Here is a 27643-nt window from a genome sequence, read left to right as displayed (position 1 = left end):
GGGAAATAGAAGTTGTGTTCACATTCCACTCTGCAGTGTGATCCAGGACTCTGGTGTGTTTGAATGGATACTGAACGCTGGGTAAACCGGCTCCCTAAACACAGCCCTGAACGTGTGGAGGTGCTCCCTACGCCCTCTGGTGTTGTGGAACATTAATGTCCCCCCCTCATAGTCCAGTGCTATCTCAATCCTCAGTGGCTGATAAGTAATTTCCCCCAGGGCCACATTACAGGAGGACTGGCACACTGTCAGCTTGCCGTTTTTCCACTGCAGGCGCCAGGACACAGAGTTGTGTCCAAGACGACTGTGGTCACCACGACGAGGGATGCTCTTGTAACACACACCCAGCGACCACATGGTGTTGGGGCCCACTTCTACCACCCAAACGTGCTCACCACCAGAGAACCCCTGGCTGCACAGAACTTGGGGTGCGCTTGTAAAACGCTCTGGGTGCTCCACATACGCCTGCTTGGAGGGGGTATACTTGACAGTGTGCAGATCATTGGAGACTATCAGGTTGGGGTGGGCAGTACACACATTGAAGGTGAGGTCCAGAGGGTTGAGGAGGATATGGAGGGAATCCAGGAGGCGGGTCATTTCTGAGCGGAAGTCTTGCGTTTTGAGGCCTTCCTGGAGACGTTTGGTGTTGAATGGAGCCTTTGAGGGGATCTTGGAGGGAATGGCGCCTGTGACAGCCTCTCTCAGCTTCTGTTCAATCAACACAAACCTGGAGAGAGAAGAATTTCCTCAGTTGATCTCAATTGTTTTACCATGATGCTTTTGGCATCAGTGCATGTGGCTAATGTGCACATACTGTATATGAAAAACCCTTCTATATTGTACAAGTGCAAATTGCTAATAAGCACATGTGTTAATTTTTATACACCACCATATCCCCCTGAGACCCAGCCTATTCATTTGTGTCCTCTGTAGTGGACATTTGGCTTTGGTCTATATCTTTTGACTCATTTGAACTACCCTACTAAGTCCTGGTGTGCTCAGTAGAGGACATCCTGGCCTTTCCATTGATATCTCATGTGTTTGGGTGGGATGAGGGGAACTTTGTTTTCATGCTGAGACAAAATGTAGACTGCAGCAAAACGCAAATGCCGGGAAAAGAGAAAAGATAAGTCAAATATTGTTAAGATATTGTTTTTTTTAACTATGGTAATCATTTATTTTCTTGTTTATGAACATGTCAGGAATCATAAATTGGAGTCAGAGTTCAGTTAAACCTTTTGTTAGGAAAAATAATAGCAATGTTATGAATGTTTAATAACCTCAATTTTGTTCAGCAGTTCAACAAAAGATACAGGCCAAATGTTCAGTTTCATTTAAAAACTGGATTGACGTTCTTGTTTTCTTGTCAGTCTATTATGATTTTGTTGTGTTATGGTAAAAATCATTCTGTTGTCCACTACAGTGTACATGCTGTAAAAATATAATAATAATAATAATAATAATAATAATAATAATAATAATAATAATAATAATAATAATAATAATAATAACTGTGAGTTGTTGTTTTAGCTCCAAAGAGGCAGGATGTCACAAAAAAATTCAACTGAAAGATGTTTTTTTTCTCCTTGGTTCTCAGGAGGATATGTCTGTTACCATTAGTCTGTAAAGGGTGTTTTCACTGGACTTAAGTCAGACGTTTCAGGTTATTTGATGTTTTTAGTTGTAGAAGCAATATAGATTTCTGTGGTACCTGTGTATAAACATGCACGTGTCGGTCTCCTGTAGGGCCTGTGTGGCACTGTGCTGGGCCTCCAGTAACTGGTGCTGTTGCTCTTCCAGTGCATTCAGTCCAAGCTGCCAGCTTTTTCTGCGCTGGCCTCTCTCCTCCTCCAACAGCAGATGCAGGCGCTCCCTGTGCCTGAACGTAACACAACAGCAGTGCATCAAAAGGAGTCAATAAACATCATCATAATGATCTTCCACTGAGGCAGTAAATAGAATTTTACTTCCCCTATTATTACTAGAATTACTTCTATACTACTTATTAGAGATAGACTAACATGTGGACTAATATCTGCTTCACATACTTATACATTTATCCAGATATATCACTTTAGCTTTATCGTACACCATTTCCTATAAGACATAGGCTGGTTGTAGGCGTACCATCACAGCTCATTGTGGAACTTTTGTGAGTTTTATGGATATGGATTTATCCAATAAATGAGATAAATAAATAAAAAAAGAAGAAGTATTTTAGAGCTATTCCTGAACAGTCTGTGACATCTGAACACTAATCCCTTGACCAGAAGGTTTTGCAGGCAGTCTAAATGCTTATCACATGACATCATATCAAATGATCAGAACACTTTTGGCATCCATTTTTATCTGAAGAAGTCACTGCCTGATCCTGCTCTTCAAGCCTGAGGAGGAAGTGCTGCTGTTAATCTGATGCACAAACTATAAATTGTACCATCACTGACTTAATAGATAACCTGTGATTTACAACACAGGGAGGGTACCCACCAAAGGCCAGTCAAACCATCACATAAACAAGAGGTGACCCATCTTCTTTTAAAACTTGCACAGTACATTTTCTTCCTAATTGCTGAGATTGTGTTTTTCTTAGGAATGCTGTCAAGTTATACATTTACTGTCTTGTTAAAACCACTGAAAACATGGCTTAAAAACTTGAAACATTAAATATTTAATTCAAGATGAGAAAAAAACATCCTTAGATATTTTTAACAGTCACAAACTCAGAAAATCTGCTTCATCAGGACTGTGGGTGTGGATTCATCAGACAACAACAGTTCTGATTAACATGTAGCTAAATCCTGATTGGTGCATGCAAGTATGTCCAACTAAGCCCTGCCTTCTCCCCCACCTGTGACTTTGCTTATTGTGACACATGATTGAGTGAATATTTTGCATCTTTTAAGACATCCCTGTATCTGCTTTAGGGCACCACATGTTACTTTTAAAGGCATTATCACTACACATGCAGTGTATTACCTGTCCACTAGTGCAGCCATACTGTCCATGAGAGTGACTGCCTTGTTGACCAGTTTGTCTCCTATAGCCTCAGAGGCTCCTTGTTCTTCTGCTGTCTTCTGTAGGAGACTCTCTGTCATCTGCAGCCGACAGGAAACCACCTGCAAACAGATTTTAATGCGTTTCAGAAAATCTGACTTGATGTACTTTTCTTGTAACAAGCCGTTTAAAAGGCACTAAATGTGGGCTAATTCAAGTACTTCAATCATACACCTGGAACAGAGAACTCTCTTTGACCCTGTCAAAGTCATTACACTTGTCTCATCAGTCAGATAATTTTTGCATTATCATTCAGCAGTTCCAAAGCACAAGAGCAGTGTGCCAAATATCTGCAAGCTTCTTATTCAAACCGGGAATGTTTTCACTGCTGTTTCCCACGAGCATTAATGCCGTATTATTATAGCTCAACCATCTGCATGCTCTAAAATGCTCTATGTGGCAACAATATTTTTCACATTTCTGAATATATTTCCTGAGAACAATAATTAATTTAGTGCTAATTAAAGGGAAAAAGGAATTTTCTCAAAAGAACAGTTTGATAAAACAGAAGTAACCATTCTTTCATTATTTAACTATTACTGCAAATGTTACTACAAGGAGACTAACATATGAGTTACTAGTTCCCTAGCATCCTAATGGAATGTTCATTGTCCCTAGTCCCATAATACATTTCAAATTTTCAATGAAACATCTTCGAAATTATTCAAAAATCTGGCTTCATTACCCGATGCTTTAAAAAAGCACCAATTTCCCATTTTGTAGCAGTTAGCTGTAGCTGTCTTGCTACAATATAACTGTTAGACAACTATTTGTGGAAGTGTGCTCAATCAAACTGCAACAAAACTACCTTGCTGCGGCTCTCCAGTGCTCGCCTCATCTCTTCTTCAGCTACGCTGAAGGTAAGAACATCGTGTTTGTGGTGATGGCCTTCTATGAAGCATGTGGCACACAGCAATGCCATGTCGTTGGAACAAAAGTACTCAAGGGGACGGCGGTGAGTGGCACAGCCCTTCATCCCCAGCTCATTCAGGGGCTCCACCATAGTGTGTGCCCTGAATGACTCCTTCTCTTGGTGTCTCTGAAAGTGCCTGGAACACAGCGACACCTCACACTTCACGCATGTCTTCACAGCGAGCGACTGCTCATCTATACAGTGGTCACAGAAAACCTCCATCCTCTCGGGCTCAGTCTCAGGCTGCCTGTCCAGCTGCAGTGCCGTGGCTTGGAAACCCTCCACAATGCTGCAGAGTTTGAAGTTCCTCTGCAGGGAATCCATACCCCGATACTCCTCGCGGCACTCTGGGCAACGTGGAAGTGTTTTGTCATTCTTGCTGGCAGTATCGACAGTCTTCCAGATACAGGCTCGACAGTAGTTGTGGCCACACGGGAGAACCACCGGATCAAAATACAACTGAAGGCAGATGGGGCAGCTCAGCTCATGGGCAAGCTGCTCCACTGGTTTGGACAGAGACATGATGAGAGGAGGTGAGGTCGGTAGGTTCTTTTGTCACTTGTTGGTTAATCTCTTCTCGTCAGTCTTGTTGTCAGAACCCCATCTTACTTCATCGCGACCTTTTGTCCTAAAACTATGTCTTGCTTCCTCTCCTCTTGTTCTGTCTCTTCCTCGCACTACAGGTGAATCTACAATCACAGCAGGTATACAGAGCAAACAAGGAAGTCAGCTGTTTAGTATTTAACAGTAGGTGTGTCCATAAACGTGTGCAGGGTGGCATTCCTTTCCAGGAGACTCTGTTGTCTGTGCCACCTGGAGTTTACACTGCAGTAGGGGTTGCTGTTGACAGTAAAAATATGCTGCACCTGACCTGATTACACACATGCCCTCAGAACACATTCTGGAGATTAGAAAGGAAGTGTCAGTACCCTTCTTTACTGGAAACCACACAGCACAGATCTAACTCTAGGCAAGAGCAATTATTTTAGTGTTTATTTCTGTTTTATTTTGTTTATATATTCTTTTTATATTGTTTTGTCTATATATGTACAGCACTTTGTTTCAACTGTGGTTGTTTGTGCTATATAAATAAAGTTGAAGTTGAAGTTGAAGCTGTACATGCACATCTTATTCCAAGTTTTCTCATTTCCTTGTTTCAGCTTTTGTTGTCATTAACCTAACCCAAAAGATGTTATAAAAAAGTTTTTACCGACCATAAGAAATGTGTCTGAAAAGAGAGTCAGGCTTTATCCAACAGAAACATTGTTTGGTTCTTTAGGTGTAGGTCAACTAAGTCTTCAGGTGTGTGTTTCTGCATGTGCTTGGACAAACAGTAAATGGAGGAACCTGATATCATACATACAGTAAAATCACATGTGCTGAAGTCTCCTGTTGACTGTACACACCGCAGGGGGAAATGGTCATTGCTTCCATCTCCTCCACTGTTTCAGTGTTTTAATAAAGAATCAGGACAGTGCATTCAAGGAACTTTTCATTTGAAGAACAACAAGGTACTACCAAAAGTCAAGGGAAAAATAAAACAAACATTCTTGTGAAAAGTGTTCTCTAAAATAAGATACCAAGTAGTGCATTTGTTTCCAAAATAACTGTCAGCAGCAGGTTCCGTGTCCTAAGTGCCTGTTTGACTAAAACATAAAACATAGGACCTCATGACAACATTAAAGCAGAGAATTCAGTTCCCAAAACAAATATAGGAGGAGGAGAAAAGCAGCTGGATTCATAATAAGTCCCTCACGGAGCAGCTGGCATGGCTGAATAGTCTTTATCTTGTCTTTCATGGTGATTTAGTTTCTTTCATTCACCCTTAGCAGGAATATATTAGATGCAACAGTAACTGCCTCAACTGAGTTTTTAGAAATGGGACAAAAAACAAACAAAAAAAAGTTATCATTAAAGTTAGTCAAAGCACTGAAAATTTACATTTGGAAAAGAATGTCCCTGTTAGTCATGATAATCCACACACCTTGCAAACCATGTGGAACGAATGCAACTTGAGGGTCTCCACAGTCCACCATTGTTGAATTATTACATTACTGTACAGTAAATCTTTGATGTCCTTTTTTTCTTTTTTACAGTAATTATTTGATAAAACAGAGCTGTTGAGATCAGATTAATGTAACATCATTAGCTCTTATGTGGTGTCAGGTCAAATTGACCCGTTTCAAATTTTTACAAAAAGAAAAATGATACAAAGATATGACATTTCGACCTGAAACTCCATGGCCTTGGCTTATTTTATGTGAAGAACATGTGAAAGGAAAAAAAAATTTACTTGACATGATACAATACCCCCTACACATTTATGTTCTTCATAGGATGTTCGGGTCAATTTGACCTGCATGCATACAACCATAGACATAATATACGTAGACACCTCATTGACTGACGCTGCCTATTGGAACAGACGTTCAGCGCGGCTGCCATCTTGGATGTGTCTCCTATGCGCCCCCAGTGCATTTATTTCTACGGAGGAAGGTGTATGCCCAGCTACAATAATCATAATTTTTACCTGATTTTCACACGGTTTGGTTTGTTACAAACAGCAGAGACGTAGTTATGATACAGGACACTGTCACACATTAAAAACAAATGCTTTCATGCTGAAATAATTTGTCTTTGTTAAAGAGCACAATACAGACATATAGTACGGCATATTAATAAATGTATAAATGAATGAATTATATTTTAATAAAGAAACAGTTTGTTCATTTGAATTCATTTCTCTCTCTCTCTCTCTCTCTCTCTCTCTCTCTCTCTCTCTCTCTCACACACACACACACACAAAATCATTTTTGTGTGCTGAGTATATTTAACTATTTCAAGCACAGGCACATGCACCGTGCGCGCACACACAACACACACACAAAAACCAGACATCTCATATAACCTGTTGACATGCGAATAAAACTTCACCAAAACAAACTGTCGAAACGAGGAAGGTTTTTTTCTTTTTGGCCAACTCATCATGTGTGTCGGCCCACAGTCCACTGCTGCTTTCAAACACACACACATACACAAACACACACACCTTCTGGCCTGACATGTCTAAAACAACTGTTCACAGCTTTAGGATGACAAAGATTCCACAATAGCCTGGACTGAAACTGCTGATGTCTACCCTGTTAAGCTTGCAACTGGGGCTGGGGAGCTAAAACCCTTGAAAAAGAACTCTTTTGCACAGCTTCTTGCCTTACTTTGTGAAATACAGGCAAATGAGACAACAAATGACACAAGCATGAAATGATGCTTCTCAATTCCGAATTGGGTTTCTGCAATGTGCTCCCCAAGTAAAAACACATCTTCTGAACCAATCTCAGCCCGAACGAAATGGTCGACAAAGGACTCACTGACACTTTTGGCGAATCACACGCTCTGCTGCTCTGACCACCTTCACTGTTCCCTCTGAGGGGATCATCAGCCCACCATTGTTTTTAAGTTGAAGCAGGTGGTAGCTCTGGTCAAAGGATGAGGGTACAGCAGCTGTGACAAGGCTTGCACGGCACACCTCACATGACAGCTTTTTCAGAATTTTTCTGACAACAAACCCTGAAATGTAGACCAGGGCATTGTCCACAATAGGGATCGACCAATTATCGGCCTGGCCAATAATATCAGCCGATATTCGGCATTTTTTCGATAATCGGCATCGGCCGTTTTTTCCACCGATAACCGATGAAATTAATTAATGTATTTTAAAACACGCACCTTTGGCTCTGATGCAGCCGTCTCTCCACCTGAAGTCACCGCTCTTAGCTGTGTAACAGTGTCCCGCCCACAGCCTTCACTGATTGGCTACATACAAGTGAGTCAGTGACAGCCAATCGACTCTGAAGCCTCTACATGCAGCGCCACAGACAAGGAGAAGCAGGTGACTGCTCCGGTGATCTAGCAGAGATAAGGCGACAGAGTCAGTCGAAGTTGCAATAAAAACCCTCTGTGATGAAGTTTTAAAAATACCACAACCTTATGATTAATTTCAGTGATAACATGCAAGCCCAGAGTTGAAATTTCACCGACCTACTTGTCCATCTATATATCGGCCCTGAAAAATCCATATCGGTCAATCTCTAGTCTATACTGAAAACAGCATTTCTAAAATTGTATTTTCACCCAGTAATAGTACACTGTATCTGATGTTTACCAGTTATCTGATCATCAAAATGAACACAGAATCATTCGCTGATCTTTTTTCCTCAGTGAAAAGAATTGGAAAAATAGCCACTCACTCATGGAGGGCTGACTGCCGGTGTCCTGCTCCAGCTCATTCTCCAAAAACCAAATTCGAAGTATAATTGGACAACAAGTAATTGCAACTGCACTTAGCTCTGGATGTCCTTTGAATTTTATTACATACATTTTCTATGAATCCATGTTTTTGAAGACACTCTCCAATTCACGTGTTCCATCAAAAGGCATTAGAAATATATTACATAACTTTGCCACTTCTCATATCTGTCTATGTATCCAGCTATCCATCTATCTGTGTGTGTGTGTGTGTGTGTGTGTGTGTGTGTGTGTGTGTGTATTTGGGAATCGGTTTATTGATATTTTATGCTGGATGACAGCTGTGATTGGAGCTGTGGTCACATCCATCCCTCTGTTCAATCAGGGGGAACATGATGTCTCATCGTGTGCAGTATCGTGTGATACTACTCTGTGGTTGTAATTTTTCTTACTACTACTTATAATAATACTTGCTCCTACTTTGTTCTGCTACTGCTGCATAACAGTTTCCCTCAGGGTAAATAAAGTTCCATCTTATTTTATATGATTTTTTTCTATGTTTTGCCCACCAGCATGCAGATATGTCAGGAACTGGGGATCGAACTGGTGACCTTCTTGCTGTGAGGCACGCGCACTACTGTACCTGCTGCTGCACTGTGCCACCCCAAACAAATCATCACTGTTTTACTCAAGAAAAATGTATTATTTTAACTTGTTATATGGTTATTAGTGGTTCAATTTGGCATCACCAACCCTCAACAGTCAAACATCTTCTGAAGGTCCTGAAGAAACAGACATGCTCGCTGCTACAAGAGAGAGTTATGATGATGGATCCAACAGCTTTTCTCCTCTGCATTCATCCATCTTTGATAATACTGTTGAGTTTTTTAGTTTTAAGTTGAAACCCTTAAGTTTATTTAAAAAATAAAATGATGAAAAAACAAACTAGAAAATTTCTCATCGTATTATTTCAGATGAATTCCACACGTCATGAATTCCAAGAAAGAGCGCAGATCTTGAAATAATGAGGAGGAATGAAGTTGGTCAAAGGTGTCACAAATCACCTGGTGATAATTTATGCTTTATGTTTGCTTTATGAACACTTCAAAAAATACCCAGAACATTTTGTGCATCATTAAATCATATGTGACAGTATTTGTGGAACTAAACAGTGAAAACACTGTTTCAGCTCAAAAACTTATCATATCAGAACCTTACTGTATTTCCACTATGAGCAAATGAGGCCTCACAAACAATGATGTATAATGTTTATACAGCATTTAAAATGTAGGAGCTCTCACGCACGCATACACAAAAACAAAAACATTGTGATTTTTGGCACAGTCATTTTTTTTTAGGTTGGAGATCAACACTTTTATTTTCCAGCTGAACTGACAGACTTCTGCCCCAGCCTGGTCCTTTGCGGGCGCCCTGTCTGAGTCACACAACAGGTCCTGTGCACCTTTCCTTTCTAAACTCCAATCAACCTGAAGCTGAGTGCAGGGCCTCTTTCCTCAGCTCCTCTCATAACTGATGGTTATTTAATTAAACGTTACACATTAACTACACAGGAACAGAGAAAACTGTCTCGTTTACTGGCAATCTTGCTTTTGTCACAGTGAGGCAGATATGTCATCTGTGTGAAATTAGGGCTTGAGACTACTTTAGGAAGAGGTGGATCAAAAATAGGATTTCCCTTGTGATATCTGATGACTGTAGATATTTTTCCTTTCTGCTTCCCACACCTCTCAAATGCTGAATGGAGCTTTTCATGGGTTAAAGTTTCCTCCTGTTAGTCTCCTGTATTTCTCAGCACATCACCATCATTCACTGCTTTATCTGGTATCCACTGGTCCTCATTCAGTCATTTATTGTCATTGCTGTATTTATTGTGTTCATTTAATCATTGTTACCTCTTTTGCATAAAGGTTGCTGAAAGCTGGAGGTACAGCGATGTTCCACATATATTCCAAAATGTGTTTGTACACTCGTGTTTGTAACGCTGCTAATCAAACAGGTAAAACAGGTTTTAAAACCTGTTTAGAATGTTGTCAGTGGGGCAGTCCTTTTGTTTACTTTTGAAAAAAAGATTGCAATTTTGAAAAAAAAAAAAAAATTGATCAAAGCAAAGACCAAATAGAATGGAACCTTGTGATGCGTTCTATGACATTGTCAGGCCTATACATAGGGCTGCAGCTGATCAGATAGATCATTTCTAATCTTTCAGCACGTGGTAACACTGTGATCGAAAGGAAAGAAAAAATCTGAGGTAAACCACTGACACAGATCTGTTCATCAGAGGAAAACTTCAGCTGCACACAGTAGCATTTTTTTTTTTTTTTGGGACTGATTCCACCAGCCAAAGAAAATGAGGTTCACTAAGACAGCAAGAGGTATCGAGAGAGTGCCCGTGACTGGCAGGTCTCAGAAGAACATCCTGAAGAAGCGTCACGATCGTCTTAAAGATGGTCGCAAACTCAAACGCTCACTCACTCACTCACCCAAACAGCTGGGCGCGGAACCAAAGAAAAAAACGTTCATCAGGACAGCTAATGGTATCGAGAGAGTGCCTGTCGCATGCGAGTCTCCGAAGGACATCTTAAAGGAGTGCCACGATCTGCGCAAAGATGTTCGTGAACTCAACGAACAGTTGGGCACAGAGATGGCCCAGTCCTTCAGCAAGCAGCGTGTAAGACTCGTTGTTACCAAACAGCTGGATAGAAACAGGGGGAAAGAAACAAAGATAGATCAGGAGAGGCTGGTAAAATTCAGCAATCCAGAAACTCTCCACACCGCTAAGATGGCCACTCAGGCGAGAAATACCGCCATGAGAAAGAAGAAGAGGGATCTTCAAGTTGTTAAAGAGGAGCAGCAGGTGACTCAGATCATCAGCGAGGAAGAGTTCGCTGCTGAGCTTCAGACGGAGAAGGAGAAGAACAAGACTCTCCAAGAAGAAGTAGAGAGAATGGTTTCACACCAAGAGGTCAGCCCAACCTGTGACACTGACATCATCAGTGTCAGACAGCAGGTTGAGACCCTTCAGTGTGAGCTTGGCAAACAAGTCGAGCAAAAGAATCTCCTGAAATGTTTCCAAGAGATCCAGGAGGCATATGTGGCGATCCAGCAGAAGCTCACGACTGAGCTCCAGCAGGAAAGGGAGAAGAACAAGATTCTCCAAGGAGAACTGGAGAAGATCACTGTTTCACACCATGAGGTCAGCCAAAGGTATGAAGCTGATGTCATGACTGCGAGACAGCAGGTCGACACCATTCAGCGTGAGCTCGAGAACGAACTCCAGCACAAGACACGCCTTCAAAAACACAGTAAGGAGCTGCAAGAGGCATCTGCCCTCAGCTGGGAGAAGCTGACAACTGCTCTCCGACAGGAGAGAGTGAATAACAAGCTTCTCCAAAAAGAACTGGAAAGGACCAGAGATTCCTACCAGGAGATCAGCCAAAAATATGAGACTGATCTGATCACTGCAAGACAGCAGGCTGACACACTTCAGCGTGAGCTTGACAAGGAAAAAAAGTCTCACGCGGACACGGTGTCAGAAGGCTGGCACGTGATCAACACCTTGAGGGCTGAGCAGGACACCCTTCGTCAAAAGATGGCGGAGGAGATGAGTGGCTTGCAGCAATATGCCGGGAGAGAACTGGAGGAGCTGAAAACTCAGCTCAACGATCAGATCTCACTCAACCTTCAGCTTTCCACCGAGCTTGAGGCTGAGAGAGAGGACGGTCGACCTCCCCGGAAGAAGGCCAGGCATGAAGCAACGTGTGAGGGTGAGCCATGGAAGATGCAAGGGTCGCTCCTATTCCCTCCCTCGAATACACCCGTCATCACACCCCTGAAAGAGGCTCAAGTCCCCCTTGAGTCCACGGAGGAGGCAGAATCCACTGATACTTCTATGTGAAGACGCACAGACCAATTTTTGGTATTCAAGAATACCACTTCAAATCAGAAAAGAAGGATTCTGAAACATCAGTTTCAATACAATGCACAAAATAAATTTGAAGAAAAAAAATGTAATTTCTGCATTTATAGTTGTATTTTACACTTTTTAGTCGTAGTCAGTCTTTTAAGAGCTGGCTGTAAAATGTAAACCATGTCTCTTTTATGGTGAGGGGACACATGACTGCTGAGCCGATTACAAATATGACTTCGGGCCTGACGACTGATCGGACCAAGGTGGACCGGGTCTGTTCCAGCTTGGGTCAGACAGTGTTCAAAATCACACAGTGTGTGATTTGTAGTGATTCTCGTCTTCAGATCAAGTCACTGCCACTTGTTCTCTTCAACACTTTTAAAAACATGTTATTTGTGACTGACAGCATGTTTCGTCCAAGGGAGACATCCCTGTAAACAACAGTTTTAGTCAACCTGATGTTTGGTAACTGGTTACTGAGGAGGAAGGTCTGAGGCTTATCCTGGCTAAGAGGGACATACAATTTATTCACCAATGAGAAATAAAAGACAACAAAAGTCTGGAGCTAGTGGCTCTGCTAGTGGCTCTGTACATGGCACCGCTGTACTTTGAAGCACGTTACTGTCAGCATGCTCACAAAGATAAGCTTAGTGAGCTGATGCTCAGCTAATATGTTCACCAGGCTGGTCATCTCAGTTAAGTGTGTTAGCATGCTAACATGAGCTCATTATTACATTTGAGGCTGATGGGAATGTCATTAGTTTTTCAGGTGTTGAATAATAATAACCAGGTTTGGACAACTGTAAACAAGAGGATGAACATGAATGTTGGGTTGTTTAATGTGGTCAGATCAAAAACAAAGGTTACTGTAAAAACACGTAAATACAGAAAAACGAGTTGTCTATGAGTCTGCATTCTGCTCTGTGTGTTTAAATAATTTTAACTTCATGATCAATTTCATCTTTTAAGAGATTGTGGTTTTTAGATACATCTTAACTACTGTGTACTTCGTAAGTGTACAGAAATCATGTCAATTCAGATAATCAGGTTCTACATGTCATAAAGTCCAAGAATGAGCGCAGATCTTGAAATAATGAGGAGGAATGAAGTTGGTCAAGGGTGTCACAAATCACCTGGTCATAATTTATGCTTTATGTTTGCTTTATGAACACTTCAAAAAATACCCAGAACATTTTGCGCATCATTAAATCATATGAGTGACAGTATTTGTGGCACTCATCATTGTGTGTGTGTGTGTGTGTGTGTGTGTGTGTGTGTGTATATATATATGGAAACATCAAACCTGAACACAGTATTCTTACAAAGGAGTACATGATGCATAGAGAGCAGGAGGAGAACAGGGTCACTCATCATTTATTGGACTCTCGAGTTTGACTCGATGGTGCAGGATCAACATTTTTCTAAATCTGTATTCAGGCCATTGCTCTTTAATTGGACAGGTTGTTTATTCAATATATTGTTTAATTAAATCGCCCCTCCTGTCTGAAGAAGCCAATATTCTTTTCTCACCCATGGACAACTCAACATTTTCATATTTTCTGACTGAGCGTCATGTGGTCTGTGTGGCCAAACACGTGAGCGACAGCAACATCTATTTCAGACCAAACATAGTCAAAGACATTTTGTTTGGAATATTTAGTAGTTCTCACAATGTATAAATTGAACTCTAACAATGAGATTTTTGTTTTGCATTGTTATTCTGTGTCTACTGTTTGCTACATTTCTGGATTATACTTTTATAAGGTTTTATCATTTTACACTCTTCATCCAAAAAAAAAAAAAAAAAAGAGAAGAAAAAAACTCTCCTCCACAATAGTTCAGTTTTTTAACCTTTCGGTTGTTTACTCATTGACCACCAGGTGGCGCTTAAATGTTCCACTGCATTATGGTCGAAGCCTCAATCACTATGTGTGCCTCATATGCTGTTTGGCTGTTCAGGTATGCTTGTCCTTTAGCTCAGGATGCTGCTCTGCTGTTACAGCACTTGAAAGAGCTTTTTTTTTAATATTACAATTTTTAATTAAAAAAATATACTTATATCCTCAAGATAAATGTCCAAGAGAACTTCATTTCTAGAAATAAAAAGAAAACTGATACCAAAAAGTACATCTATTTAATATTAAAGATATATTACAACAAAGACAGAAGAAATAAGATATGCAACAAAATACATGATAAGAAGATACTACAGAGGAAAATGCAATTATGCAGCCTCCAGAAGGTTGCTATAAAACTGTCACTGACTGTACACAGAATAATATTGCCCATTTGACAGGAACAAATTCACACACGTCAACCATCTGCCAAAATGTATAATAAACACAGAAGCTTTAAATACTCCATATGACCCAAATGATCAGCATAATGGTAATATGGCAAGGGTGAGCCAAAGCAAAGCGTGCTGTCATATCAGTCCAAGTTTCTGATTTACGCTTGCAGTAACTTTATAACATCACACGAAGGCCAGGAGATCTTACCACAGCACGCCAGCCTTGGCCACACCTGATAGAGGAATGCGTCGGTGTAATCTGTGGGTGGAGGGCATGTTCATGAGAGCACCATCGTGGAGCTAATGAAACCAAAGAGACAACAGTGTCTGTGCAGTTAGAAACATGTTCAAAATGAGCCTAATGGACAAAAATCTGTGTGGTTGAGCTTCTCCTGATGGCACCAACTCCACACTTTGACTGCAGTGCTAAACTATGGTGTGACAAATACAGCATGGGGGACATTTCCAGAGCTTCTGGCCAGTCTAAACATCAGCAGGACACTTACTGTTGACAGTGAAGGTGTTTTACATGCACAGCTGGTGTGATATGTACCAGTTCATAGCTTCTCTTCAATCATCTGGAATAACACAGCATCCGACCAAATTCTTTGGTCAACCAAAGGTGTTGCTACATTTTTTTAATCACAGTCCTCCTCCACTCAACAACGTGTTCTGCTCATAGTTTCAAGGATGGGAACGAAACACAGAAAGGGCAGATTTAAGTGATTTCAATGATTAATTGATTCAAAAGGCTCGTAGGCAGATGCAGGTAGGCAGACAGGCAGACAGGCAGGTCCAGGTCCAGGTCCAGGTCCAGGTCCAGGTCCAGGTCCAGGTCCAGGTCCAGGTCCAGGTCCAGGTCCAGGTCTAGGTCCAGGTCCAGGTCCAGATCCAGATCCAGGTCCAGGTGCAGGCTCTAAAGCAAAAGGGATGAACTGACAGAGGAGCAAAGGATGTGCGCCTGTGAACATATAGAGAGTGTCTGATGAGGTAATTGCAGGGCAGATGGGTGTGGCAGGATCTGGGATGGAAGGAGAACGGTCTGGAAGCAAGAATATGCAACTTATACAAGTGTGATGTGGAAACTTAAAGGCACAGACACAGAGGATGGACCTTTCAGTGAAGTCATTGTGTGTCAGATGGATAGATGCTAGATCTGCCTGTGAATATTCTCATTCATCCAGGTCATGAAGCATGAAGCATGCTAGATCTGGTTACTCCAATTTTTTGTTGTGTCAAGGGGAATAATAATATGAGATGACAATTGTAATGACTCAGATAAATAATAAGGCAAGTGACAAATAATGATCCAAACAGCCGATGACACTAAGACTATCAAGTTGCCATATTATCCAGTCAGTACAATCATCAACAGTCTTTTAAAATAACAAGCTGTAATCCATTCAGCTACTTGCAACAATCCCAGAAAATGTCCTCCTGGGGCCTCCAAGTGAGGTCCCAGTGAAAAGTGCTCCAATGACACTTGTCCGGTATTGATTTAACCTCAAATGTGTTTGATAGTTGCATGAGTCTGGACGTTAAAATCACCTTATAGTTGGAATAAGAAAGAGATGGCTTTTAAAGATGTCAACTGTAGTGAGGCTGAGAGTGTGTCTGATGGACAGCTGCACAGAGTGATGACAGGAGAGGACCAAACTTGCACAGACACTAGAGATGTGGAGACATCACATGTGAGGCAGAGGAAGAGTAAGAAACTGAGAGAGAGAGTGAGGACGCAACACTGGTGTGAGTCTGTGACAGAGGAACAGAGAGAGAGCGAGCATTATGTAACATTATTTCTGCTGGAAACAGAGGAAAGGGGGATCCCAGAAAGCACAGCAGTGACTACGCTCACTGGCCCACCACTGCATCACTTTTTGTTGTCAGTTTTTCAGCAAAATACTGTGCAGTTTGCAGGTGAAGTTCACAACCATTTGCAAAAAACTTTTTTCATCACAGGCTGTGAATAGTGTTTGAAAGTGATTTGTATTCTGGTAGTGTGATAGAGGGATATGCTCATTTGTTCCTGGTCAAAGGGTGACTCACTGCACCCCGGTGTGTTTGAATAGACTGCAGTTCGAACAGAGATCAAGATGTTGATGAGTGTGACTCATTCATTGGGAACACCAGTCCTTGCTTTCATGTGTTCAGCTATGTCTCTATATACAGTGTCTTTGTCTAGTAGGATATTTCTACATTGTGTTGATTTTGACCGTCCATTCACTTCAGCATAGGACAGCTGTGTGAGGTCAAGTTAATGTGCTGTTAATTCCTAAAAAAGATATTGTTTTTCTAGAAAACATTTGAAGTGTGATGTTCTCCATATGTCACACTTGGGGGTGTCAGCCACTCAGGAACAGACGAACTATCAGAAGAACAAGGAGCAGACTTGGTGGTGATTGACCCAGAAACTGGAGAGACGTTGGCCAGGGTACTGTGCAGCAGTGAGGACGAGGAGCTCTGCAGCTAAAAGAGGCACGACGTCGGCGGGAGCCATGCTTCTTTCTGGGGGGGCTTCCCAGAAGGTGCCTTCAGGACTGGGTCCTACCCCTTGCTTTGGTGTTCCCAATGAAAGAGTCACACTCACTAACATCTTGATCTCTGTTTGAGCTATAGTTTTTACTGTTTACACAAAACAAAGCAATTAACAAAAGGCTTTCAGAATAGTCAGGTGGGCAAAGGTCGAATCCAAAGAAATGAGTCCAAACAAACAGGCAGCAGAAAAAAGACAGCAGAAATCTAAAAATCTAAAAAGAAGAGAGAAAAGACAAAGCAATAGCGCCAAATCAATAGAAAACACAGGAAAACATTGGGAAACATTAAAAAATAATGGGGAAACATTGGGAAACATTAGGAAGGGCTAGGACTCTTGACAAACAAGGTAAAAGGATGAACTGGCACAGACTGAAAGAAAAGACTGGCTTAAACACTCTGAGGAGGGAGGAGCACTGAAGGCTGGAAAACACAGGAAGTAAAGCAAAGATGATACAGGAGGAAAACTTTCAACATAAAATAAGAAATAACAAAAATAACACCCAAAACCATGACATCATAATTCATGGTATGATCTTGTTCATTTTTTTTCTTCTACAGTGATCCCAAATCCCTCTTTTGTCTTTACTGTGAAGTTCAGCCTCTGGGTGTTGCTCAATGGAAGTTATATCTTCTGTGACATCCCAGATCAACAAACTCAGAACCTGACCATCAACATTCCTCACTGGGCCAGCGGACAAACATTTACTGTCAATATGATAAGTGTAAAGCTGCCTTGCATTGTGAACCCCAACGTGTTTGATGTTTCTGCCTCTTTCAAGTCCCAGTTTAGGAATTTTATTCCTAATTAAAATCCTTATTAGGCAGTCTTTTTGAATAGTTTAAAATAACATATTTAGTGACACTTAACTTTCCTCAGTGAGCTGTTTCAGTTCAGTAATTTAGCTCTTTCTTCTTCTTTGTGGACAGTTGAATCTTATGAAACTGTGAAATGCAGCATGAGGTGTTTCATGATTTTGACTGACTGTTACCTTTGCTGATCAGAGCTGAGGAATGTTCCTGTTACAGAAAGCTGAAGTTCCAGTTTTGCATCAGGCTCATCACAAATCCTCCTACAGTATCAAGCCTCCTTCATATCGTATCTGAGGAGTCAGCAACAATATCAAGTGAGGGGATTTCTTTGTGATTGATCACACCTGAATGATATCACAGATTTTCAAGGAACTACAGCTGGAAGATCTGAGAAGAAAAGGAGCTAAAGAATAACTTTTGCTGTCATTGTGAGCTGCTTCACAAACAATGGACCCATCTGACAGCGGTGAGCTGAATTCAAGTCTCAACACACTGCTGAGATTAGTCAGGTGCAGTTTTTGCTTGCTGTAAACATTCATCCTTTTCATGCTGATCCTTTAGAGACCCTCTCCTTGTGACCTGTGGATTTTGTCCCCCAGCACATTTGGAAGGGATCTCTAACTGGCCAATATGAACAGTAGGAATGGTTACAGCTGGCAAAAAGTGTTGCAATGTTCATATGAGTATGTGAGAATTGTTTTAAGATGGAAATGAAACATTGTGAGCCTATTTTATACCAATGCAGATCACTTGATGACACTGTGTGTAGTGCTGCTGGTTTGATAGAAATGTAGCTATAACACAGTGTACTTTCATTTTCCCTGCTGCCATCATTAGTGAACTGGAAATCATCTGATCAGTATTTTAAAAGTATTTTGTGGAGATTAACAATGTGGATTATGGCATAACATAAATAAATGTAAATGTCTCTTCATCTGTATGTCTCATTTTTCAGAATCAGATCAGCGGGACCTTCAGATGGCTCCTGTTACAGAGGACGACACCATGGTCAACAGGTGAACCTAAGACACCTGATGCTCAGTTTAAATTGTTACTATATGAAAGTCAGTCCTTCAGTACTGGTCTTTATCTTTCAGTAACAGTTAACACAATATCGATGGTGGTCACAGTCTGACATTTCTTTGAATGTAAAGAAGTCATGTTTTCTTCCTCATTGCTTCAACCTTGATACTATTATTTCATTGTTTATTACAGACATATCACACTGCCTACCTGTGTTACCTCTGGTAAGCTTTGTGTGTATTCTTAATTAAAATAATGGTGCTCAAAGTTGGGACAAAGTCATTGTTTGTAGGTCACAAGTAAGACACAAATTTTGTGAATGAAATCCCAATTCAGGTCCCAATTCAAGCCCATGTCCCAAACATGGTGTGCTGAGTCCTAAACTGGCCAATATACACTCTTCTCAGAATTTAAAGCATTGACTTTATCAAACACAGTAACAGCACAGTGGTTTTTAAGATTTGCATGGCTTATGTTATTTATCAACATAATGAGGAGACAATCATTTGGCATGAAAAGTTGACAACGAATGCAACAGTTAAGGCTTTCAGATGTTCCCTGTGTATTTCATTTGATTCATGTAAACCTCACCCCTGACTCACAGCATCCACTCGTAGTCAAAGTCAAAGTGGAGTTGTGTTTTTTGATTCAGTCAAAGCTGAAACTCACATGACTTGTGTCACACTGTGACCTGTCCTCTATACTACTAATAGGAATCAATTTCTCTTCAGGTTTGGCATCAGTCATCTCCATCTTTTGTGTTGGACTGCTGTCAGGAGGTGTAGCTGGTCTTCTGCTGGGAGCAACAGCAGTCGTCGTGCTTCAGTCCCTGGAGCTTCTGGCTGACAACAGCCTGCTCATGGACCAGTTAGAAAAACACATTAGGTACAATTATTATTATGTTGGAAATAATAATCAAATGCATGGAATTCAAATGTCCATCTTTGCAGAGATGTTTGGTGTTTTTTCCTCAACCCTGTCATTAGCTGTAGGTATCTATATTGGATTAGCAACATATTCACTGGGGATTAAAAAATCTGGTGAAGCGATGGGGAAGGCCCTGGCTGTCGCTGGGCCAGTGTGTCTCATGGCTGTCACTGTAACCGGATACATCGTGGGTGTAGCTTTCGAGAGTTTTCTATCCATCACTTTAAATGTTAATATGTTGCAGCGTTTTTTTATTTCAGTAGTAGTAGTTTGTACGTTTACAGTCCTCTCTCACTTCTGGTTTGACCCACATTCTTATCATTTTTATTTTTTTCATTCAGTTTTTTACTGGGCACAGTCTTTATTTGCCATGTTTTTGATAGGTTTTATGTTTAATATTAGGTTAATTCTTGTAGTTGTTTTGATCCCTCTGATTATAGCTGCTAGAGAACTTGAAAAATCACGTTCCCTCAAACTAACCACTGTAACCGTGCCATTGATGTTGAACATATATGATGTATATAACTCTTCAGGACAGCTGATTGTTTCCTTACAGTCACCAACATCTACAAACGCATGCAGTGTTGTACTGGAGGCCATTTTTCCTGCAGTTTTAATTTCTCTGCTGTTGACAATTACTGTAGGAATGTCATTATTTGTGTCTTGGCAAAGGAGTGAAGCACGTGAGATCTGTGTTACTGCTGCAGGTTCTGGTACAGCAGTTTTAGGTGCCATAAAGTTGGCTCTCCCTGTGCTGGGTCCAGGTCCCACTATAGGAGCTCTGACAGGGGTGGCGGGGGCAATAGGAGTATCTCTTTCTGCAGCAGAGGCTGCAACAGACCAGTATGGTCAAGGGGTAGACTGCTCTGGATTTGTTGGAAGGTTGGGGGTGACAGTGGGTGCAGCTGCTGGAGCTTTTATATCCTCATGTGCCCACAGCGGGCTGTCAGGGGTGTTCATGGGTCTGTGTGCAGCTACAATTCCTGCAGCCGCCTTTCTTAAACTGTTTTTATGTTCCACATCATCGAGGTTGTTTGGCTGTTTGTGGATGTGCATGTGTATGGTTATAGGCCTTATAACATTTACCCACACTGTTTGGTTGTTTCATGTTCTATACATGTTTTGTCTAGCTAATATATATGTGGTGTTTTATCTCTGCTTTTTGTTCTGATGGATAGACAGACAAACATTTCATGTGTCACTTTTCCTTATAGTACAAAAAAAAAAAAAAAACAAAAACATAGGCACGCATTTAAGTCTGGGTCAACCAGGGTTTGCTTAAACCAGACCCTGCAGGGGTTTAGCTGGACCTGATTGCTCTGCCAAAATGAGCACAGGTTCAGCTCTAAAGATCAGATTAATACAGACCTTTCCATAATCAACCTTACTGTTTGACTGCAGAAATTTGACCCTGTTTTTTTCATTGCTCTTGATGTACTTCCACAACAATAGACATGACAGCTGAGACCAAGGACAAATAAAGCTTACCAATCAAGCGTCTGTAAGAATATAATCTGTAGTAGAAGTGACGTTTTGTTGTGAGAGGGTTATTGACTCTGTGTGACTGATTTAACTGTTCACCAGAGTGATGGCCTGAGGAAAAAACTGCTCTTGTGTCCGGGTGTTTTGGCATACAGAGCTCTGTAGTGCCTCCCAGAGGGGAGAAGTTGGAACAGGGAGCATCCAGGATGTGATGGATCTCTAATGATGTTTCCTGCCTGTTTTCTGAGTTGAACATGTCTAAGTCCAGACCAGCAGACAGGATGGTACCAATGATTTTCTGTAGAGTAGCTCGAGAATGCAGCTCTGAGGCGGCCATCCACAGCACCCTCTGGCTATAGGGGTAATATAAGAAAAGCATATCTGCAATGTGCTAAAGTTAGACTTCAGATACGATGTCCTGAGTTGCGTTTAAGTTATTTCTGCAAGACACAGCAACTGGGATTAGAGTTAAGAGTACAGGTACAGGTATAGTTTTACCTTGTCCTGTGAGGACACAGTGGAGTTTAAGAGACCATGTGATTTTTTTTCTGATGTCACAGATTGAAACCCATCCTGAACCTTAAACTGCAGCTCAGGTAATGACAGAGCAAGAGCCCCATGGTCTACACGAACATGTGTACACAGAAATTAAGTATCGTTCACAGAGCACAACTTTGTGCAACTTTTGATTTTAGAACTTTTACTTTATTTCAACTGAAAACAAAATGTTCTTGTTCAGAATAAAGAACCCCAAAGGACATTTCTGTCTCTTGTTATTTCACCATGCTTCATTTTAACAGGAACATTTCAAAGCTCTTTTTTACTCTCTGCCAAAAGTGAGCACTCCAGCAGTGCTATGTGTTCTCTGCAGAACAACTAGCAACTATTTTAAGTGGCAACTTCAAGGTATGAACTAAATATTGCTCAGTGTAATGGCTATAAAATAATGACAGCATCTGCATTTAGATTGGTTCTCTATAAGCTTTGCTTTCGCTTCGCAATTTCGTCTCCCGGTGATGGTGATCCAGTCCTCCTGGCACAGTGTCTTTCTGCTTTCATGTCTCCATTATGAACTAAATGATGAATGAACTCGTGCTTTTTCTCCCATTCCCCTCTCCATCCTGATGCCAACCCCTGCTCTAGTTACTTGTTTGTACAAAGGAATGCTCAAACTATGTTCTTACTCCATATAAAATTATGACAGTTTCACTTTACGTCTTCGTGAACATGCGTCTTTCTCCTCTCTCATTTCTTAAGTGGTGTTGACCGTTTCTTCACGGAAACTTGGAAACAAATGAAGTGGATCCTGTGTTTTTGGTAGTTGCTGGGCTCTGGGCTGGTGTACAACAGTGGTGCCAACAATAATAGTGGTGGAAACACTGGGGAGGTTGAAAAGTTGTCTATTTTCCCTTTAATAGAGTATTGCACCAGTTTTGGCACTGCTGGACTTACAATGGAAAAATGATTCACATCAACGCAGCAGAACCAGAGATACTGTCTTTTTAATTCCCTGCAAGGTTATTCTTTGTCAAATCCTGGTAGTTACTTTTACCCCCTACCCTTAGGCGACCCTATGTGGCAAACAACACCCCACCACTGCCCCAACTCAACACTTTTAATCCAAAACCATGGAATTTATTAACACAAAGAAATACAAACAACCAAGACAATAAATCAAAGCTAACTAAAGACACAAGGTCAAAACCCAACACAAAGTCCAAGGCTGAGAGGTCGGCAGACCAGCAGTCCCCACACCAGAAGCCTATTCTGATGCAGACGCAGCAGCTTTTAAGCACTTTAGTCACAGGTCATTCAGCAATCAGATGTAGCACACCTGGGCAGAGTTAGAGAGGACAGGAGAGGAAGAGGGACAAACAGCACAGGGAACACACACATAGCCATAACACAGCATTATCCACATCGCAACTTGTATTTGGGACAGTTATCAGACATCACATAGCTCCATCTGGAGACACAAAAAGCTTCATACAACTTTTTCCACATATGCTGTAAAACTCCCCTCGGTTATTCATCATTAGGATAGCTCTGGAAGGGATTTTCCCCTCAGACTTTCTCACACTTTCAATCACAAAATGCCCTCTTCAGCTCAGTAAGCGCTCCCTGTTATGTTCTGTAAAGCATTTTCTGTTCGTATTGTAAAGTAGAACTGATGTTCGAATGCTACACATTTATGTTCTGGCAATGTGCCCATGTTGATTTTGATAACAGTTTTTAACAGCTGTAAAACTTATCAAATGACACTCACTGAGCTTTTTAGTTTAGTTCACTAAGTCTTTTTAACTTGAAATTTTCTTTATGCAAAATTGAAATTGACCAATTGGTGAAAGTGCAGCATGAAGGGTTCAGTGATGACTGACAGTTGCCTTTATTGATCATACAGTAGCTTATGAATGTTCCCGTTACAGAATGAAGATCCAGTTTTATTTTGGGTTCACATACAAAATCTTTCTGCAGTATTGAGCTTTCATACCGTATCTGAGGAGTAAAAACAGTATGAAGGGAAGGATGTGCATTGACCACATTTGAATAACATCACAGAATTTGAATGAAAAGTGGGAAGATCCAAGAGGAAAAGCAGTTGAATACTAACTTTTGCTGTCATCTGTGAGCTGCGTTGCAAACAATGTGCAGATGTGACACAGCTGAGCTTCTTTACATCTTAACATGCTGCTGAGATTTGGGTCTTCACTAAAGGAAAATTCCAGTTTATTTCAGTTTTGCTCATTCCATAAATGTGGCCACATCGGCTCTATGGGTTGAGCTAATGTTGCCCAGACAGGGAAAGAAGAGGGCTCACACAAAACAATGTACATCAGGGCAAGCTTTCCAAATAAACATGGTTTATCATTTCAAATGCTCATCGCTGAGATTGACGGAAACATGAAGCAACATTAGCATTCACATGGAGTCATGTTCCTGTTCACCTGATGAATAAATATTAATTCTCCTTTTAGCTCTGATTTGGTTTCCTCCAACTCCTAAGCAACATTCTGCCTCTATATTGAAAATGCTGAAGTTCAACACGTTGTGACTAACTTTATCTGCTGTTTAGTGCTGTTTGTCAGAGCTTTGTCTCTGAAAAACAGCTGCACCTGGTAAAGGAGTCAATGAAAACAGTGATACTGAAGTGTATCGTGCATCTGTATGAAACGCTGAGGAGCACGACAAAACAGCTCTGGTATTTACTGACCTGGGATGAGAATATGTTCAAAATGTGCAATATATTTTCCACATTAGAAAAGAGTTGTGTATACTGACGACCAGCTCTGTCAAATCCAAACCAAACCTTGCAACAAATACTAACTCTGTGAACTGTGGCTACATTTTGGATTTTAGATCTACCATTGTTCAAATGCATCACAATCATAGCTGTTATACACAAAATGAGCTACACTCTTATATAATAACAAACAAACATTTTACCAGGTAATGTACCTAACATCCTTCAATCGACTTGTTTATATAATGGATCCTCTTTTTTGTGTGTGTCTGTATAAGGGCACGCCACATTGTAAACCCATGAATTTTCAAGTAAGCGTGTGTGCCATGTGTGTTTATATATAAGCTCCACATGTGATAACATTCTCCCATTTCTCTCGGTGGAAATATTTATGCTAAGTCCTCATTTAAGCATGCAGTTCAAACAGACAGGGTCGGGTGTTCTTTCCTCTTTTTCCACACACAGTAAGCCTCCGGGGGGCCTTCCCATACAAGACGAAGCATTGTGATCGTGGCGTGCCGCTCCCCTCTCCCCCGCCCCAGTATACGTGTGTTTATACCAGGACCTGATATCCATTTTCCATCACTCACTCCTGTAGCTTGGAGGTATTTATTTTTAGCTTGCAAGGAGTAGTTTCAAGGGAACTGTGATATGTAAATACTTGTGATCCACCACAGGTGTCCCATCGCCCACAGAGAGGATGATGATGTTTAAAGAGAAGAAGATGAAAAGGAGTCAGCCAGGTTGGCAGAGGTCTGTGCACAGGAGTATTCATGGAGACTAATTTTGACAATGACTTGATGGACTGTACGAGAGCAGGAATATTACTTTCTAATGTTAATATTTCTCGTCATTCAACACCAGACTGCTTGCGTTAATAGTGGCGTGATCATTGTGTGACCTCATGCCTTGCTTGTCATACAAAGCTTGAGAAAATGAAAGTCACACATTCTCTTCAAACCTGATATTTTCCAAATTTTTTTCAGCTGCACTCCATAATATCATTTATATTAATTATTGATCTTATTGATATTCATTACAAATAATGATGTGAAACGTGAAAGACATTGCTCCGTCCTGTTTTTGGTCTCATCTTTATCCACTTGAGTTTGTGGAAACTACAACAGAGCTAAAAGGAAAGTGGAAACTGGACTACATCCATCAGGCCAGAGATATGAATCCACATCAATGTTAATTTTGCTCTGTGTTTACTCCATTGCTTGCTGACATGTTCACCATAAACAACCTTTGCAAGACGACAATCGGGCAGATGCATTAATTTTTGTGTAATTCTCTGTGGCTGAAGCATCAGTGAATGAGACAAGACTCGTTGTGTGTATCCTTAAGGTCCGTCAAGCTGTTTAATGCATTTCTGTCCCCATAACACATCTGCTAGCCAAATCTTGAAATACTCGTGTTGCATGCAGAACAACCAAAACATGGAAACACTTTCACAAGCATTGCTCCATTGTGCTACAAGTGCTCAAAAACTCCACAGGATGCTTTTAAGTTTATACATGACTCCCTGTGGGGAAATTTTCATACTGTGCATTTTACACATCCTAACTGTAAAGAAGCAATGGTCAGCCCCAGCGTAAAACCCAGGCACCATCTGCACTTACAACCAATGCTGTGGTCTTAGGAGGAAATCACCATTTCATCTCAACACTCCATACCTTACTATAGTGGTCTAGAATTAGAAAGAAAATAAAATAACAATATAATAACTCCCTCACCATGAACTGGCTGGCTCCCAGAGGGTCTGAGGTCAGCCCAATATGCCAAGCTGGGAATGACTTGCAACAGACCGGCTCCCTCCTGAAAGTCTGTTGTTGACTCAAAGCAATTGCACGCATGAGAGAACAATAAGAAATCTAAATTTAATTAAAGAAAAGGAAAAAACAACATATCAAAACAAGAAGAGTGTGCACTCACTCACTCACACTGTCTCCAGCCACCTCCTTCCCAGGCTGCACTGAACCCCCACAAGCCCAGCTTGCCGACATTATTAGTATCAATATGTGTGTATGTGCACTTGTGTATTTTCATTTAATTTTCTTTAACATTTATTTCATTAACATAATTCTCAACATTATCATTTTTATTTATTTAGATTTTTTTTTTTTTTTATCTCTCCTCCATGCACATAGCTGCACTCTCCTCTAGCCAGTTAGGCATATATAAATATACATTACACATACTTACGCAAAACACTTCCATGCATGCAAACTCCAACTAACAAAAACAACCAAAAATCAGCATCATATTCAAATCAAAAAGCTAGTTTGATATGCAATGGGTTAATGTCTGTCTAATTTGTTACCTGTTCGTATTGGTGTGCTTGTGGTTTCATAGATGGGTGCAGTCTACCCACAATGAGCAGACATAAACTTTGAAGCAAAGTTTTAAAGTAATTAGCTCATCTATTCTGTGCAAGCCATATGTTATGTTCATTGGCCTGACCTGCCATTGGGATAGGTCAGCTTCACTGTATTTTGGGCACACCTGGGCACTGGTTAGAAGCTTGTCCCATTGGATTCATATAGACTATAGATGAAGAGGAAGACCAAGATGACCAAGAAGAAGAAGATAACTCTGGATTACAGGAGCCTCAGAAAGCTCCAGCAACTTTTTAGACATGGGGTTTGCATTACACACATAATAATGTAAACATTGCTGTGACCACAAAAACATGCACCATCACAGCAAAAGTATCATCTGTGGTCAGACGATAGAGGTTTCTCTATTTGTTGTGGATCTGAGCCATCTTTGAGTTGACTCAGTGAAGAGACTTTTCCAGTTGTGTGTTCTAACCGTGCCTGTACAAATCCATTTTCACTCTAGTGTCAGTGGGAAGCATCCCATCTCTGAAACTTAAACGCTAACAATAGACTATTCTCTGGTGGGGGTGTGGGCCATGCTGGAGGCTCATCCACAAGTTTGGAGAGCAAAGTCCATGTTGGACCTGGACGGAGGCTTGTTCTAGATATAGCTCTGCTCGAAAGCAACAAGATGTCCCACAGGACTGCCGTTGATTCACTGAACTCACTGTTTCCGTAATGCTGTGATTGAACCTTGGTGCTGCAGAGCTGACTGAATGCCAGCTCTTTCCTCCCTCCAGGTTTGTGCTTAGAAACTACAGCCAAGTCACTGGCAGTAAAACAAAACACACCATCTCTGTTGTTTCACAAACAA

The 27643-nt window shown here is 41.0% G+C and overlaps 1 protein-coding gene across 1 annotated transcript; it reads right to left on the bottom strand.

Moving 5' to 3' along the window:
- On the bottom strand, window positions 1-4654 carry LOC139335465 (E3 ubiquitin-protein ligase TRIM39-like). The gene is made up of 4 exons (XM_070969082.1): window positions 3863-4654; window positions 2977-3116; window positions 1712-1879; window positions 1-727 (listed from the first exon to the last, which is right to left on the bottom strand). The coding sequence occupies exons 1-4, from the start codon at window positions 4487-4489 to the stop codon at window positions 19-21; spliced, it is 1644 nt and encodes a 547-aa protein (XP_070825183.1). The 5' UTR covers window positions 4490-4654; the 3' UTR covers window positions 1-18.
- Window positions 4655-27643: the final 22989 nt, after the last annotated feature.

This window comes from Chaetodon trifascialis, chromosome 8, assembly GCF_039877785.1.
Source record: "Chaetodon trifascialis isolate fChaTrf1 chromosome 8, fChaTrf1.hap1, whole genome shotgun sequence".
In the NCBI taxonomy this organism is placed as follows: domain Eukaryota; kingdom Metazoa; phylum Chordata; class Actinopteri; order Chaetodontiformes; family Chaetodontidae; genus Chaetodon; species Chaetodon trifascialis.
The sequence above is the reverse complement of the archived record's forward strand: the minus strand, read 5'-3'. Positions and strand labels throughout refer to the sequence as shown.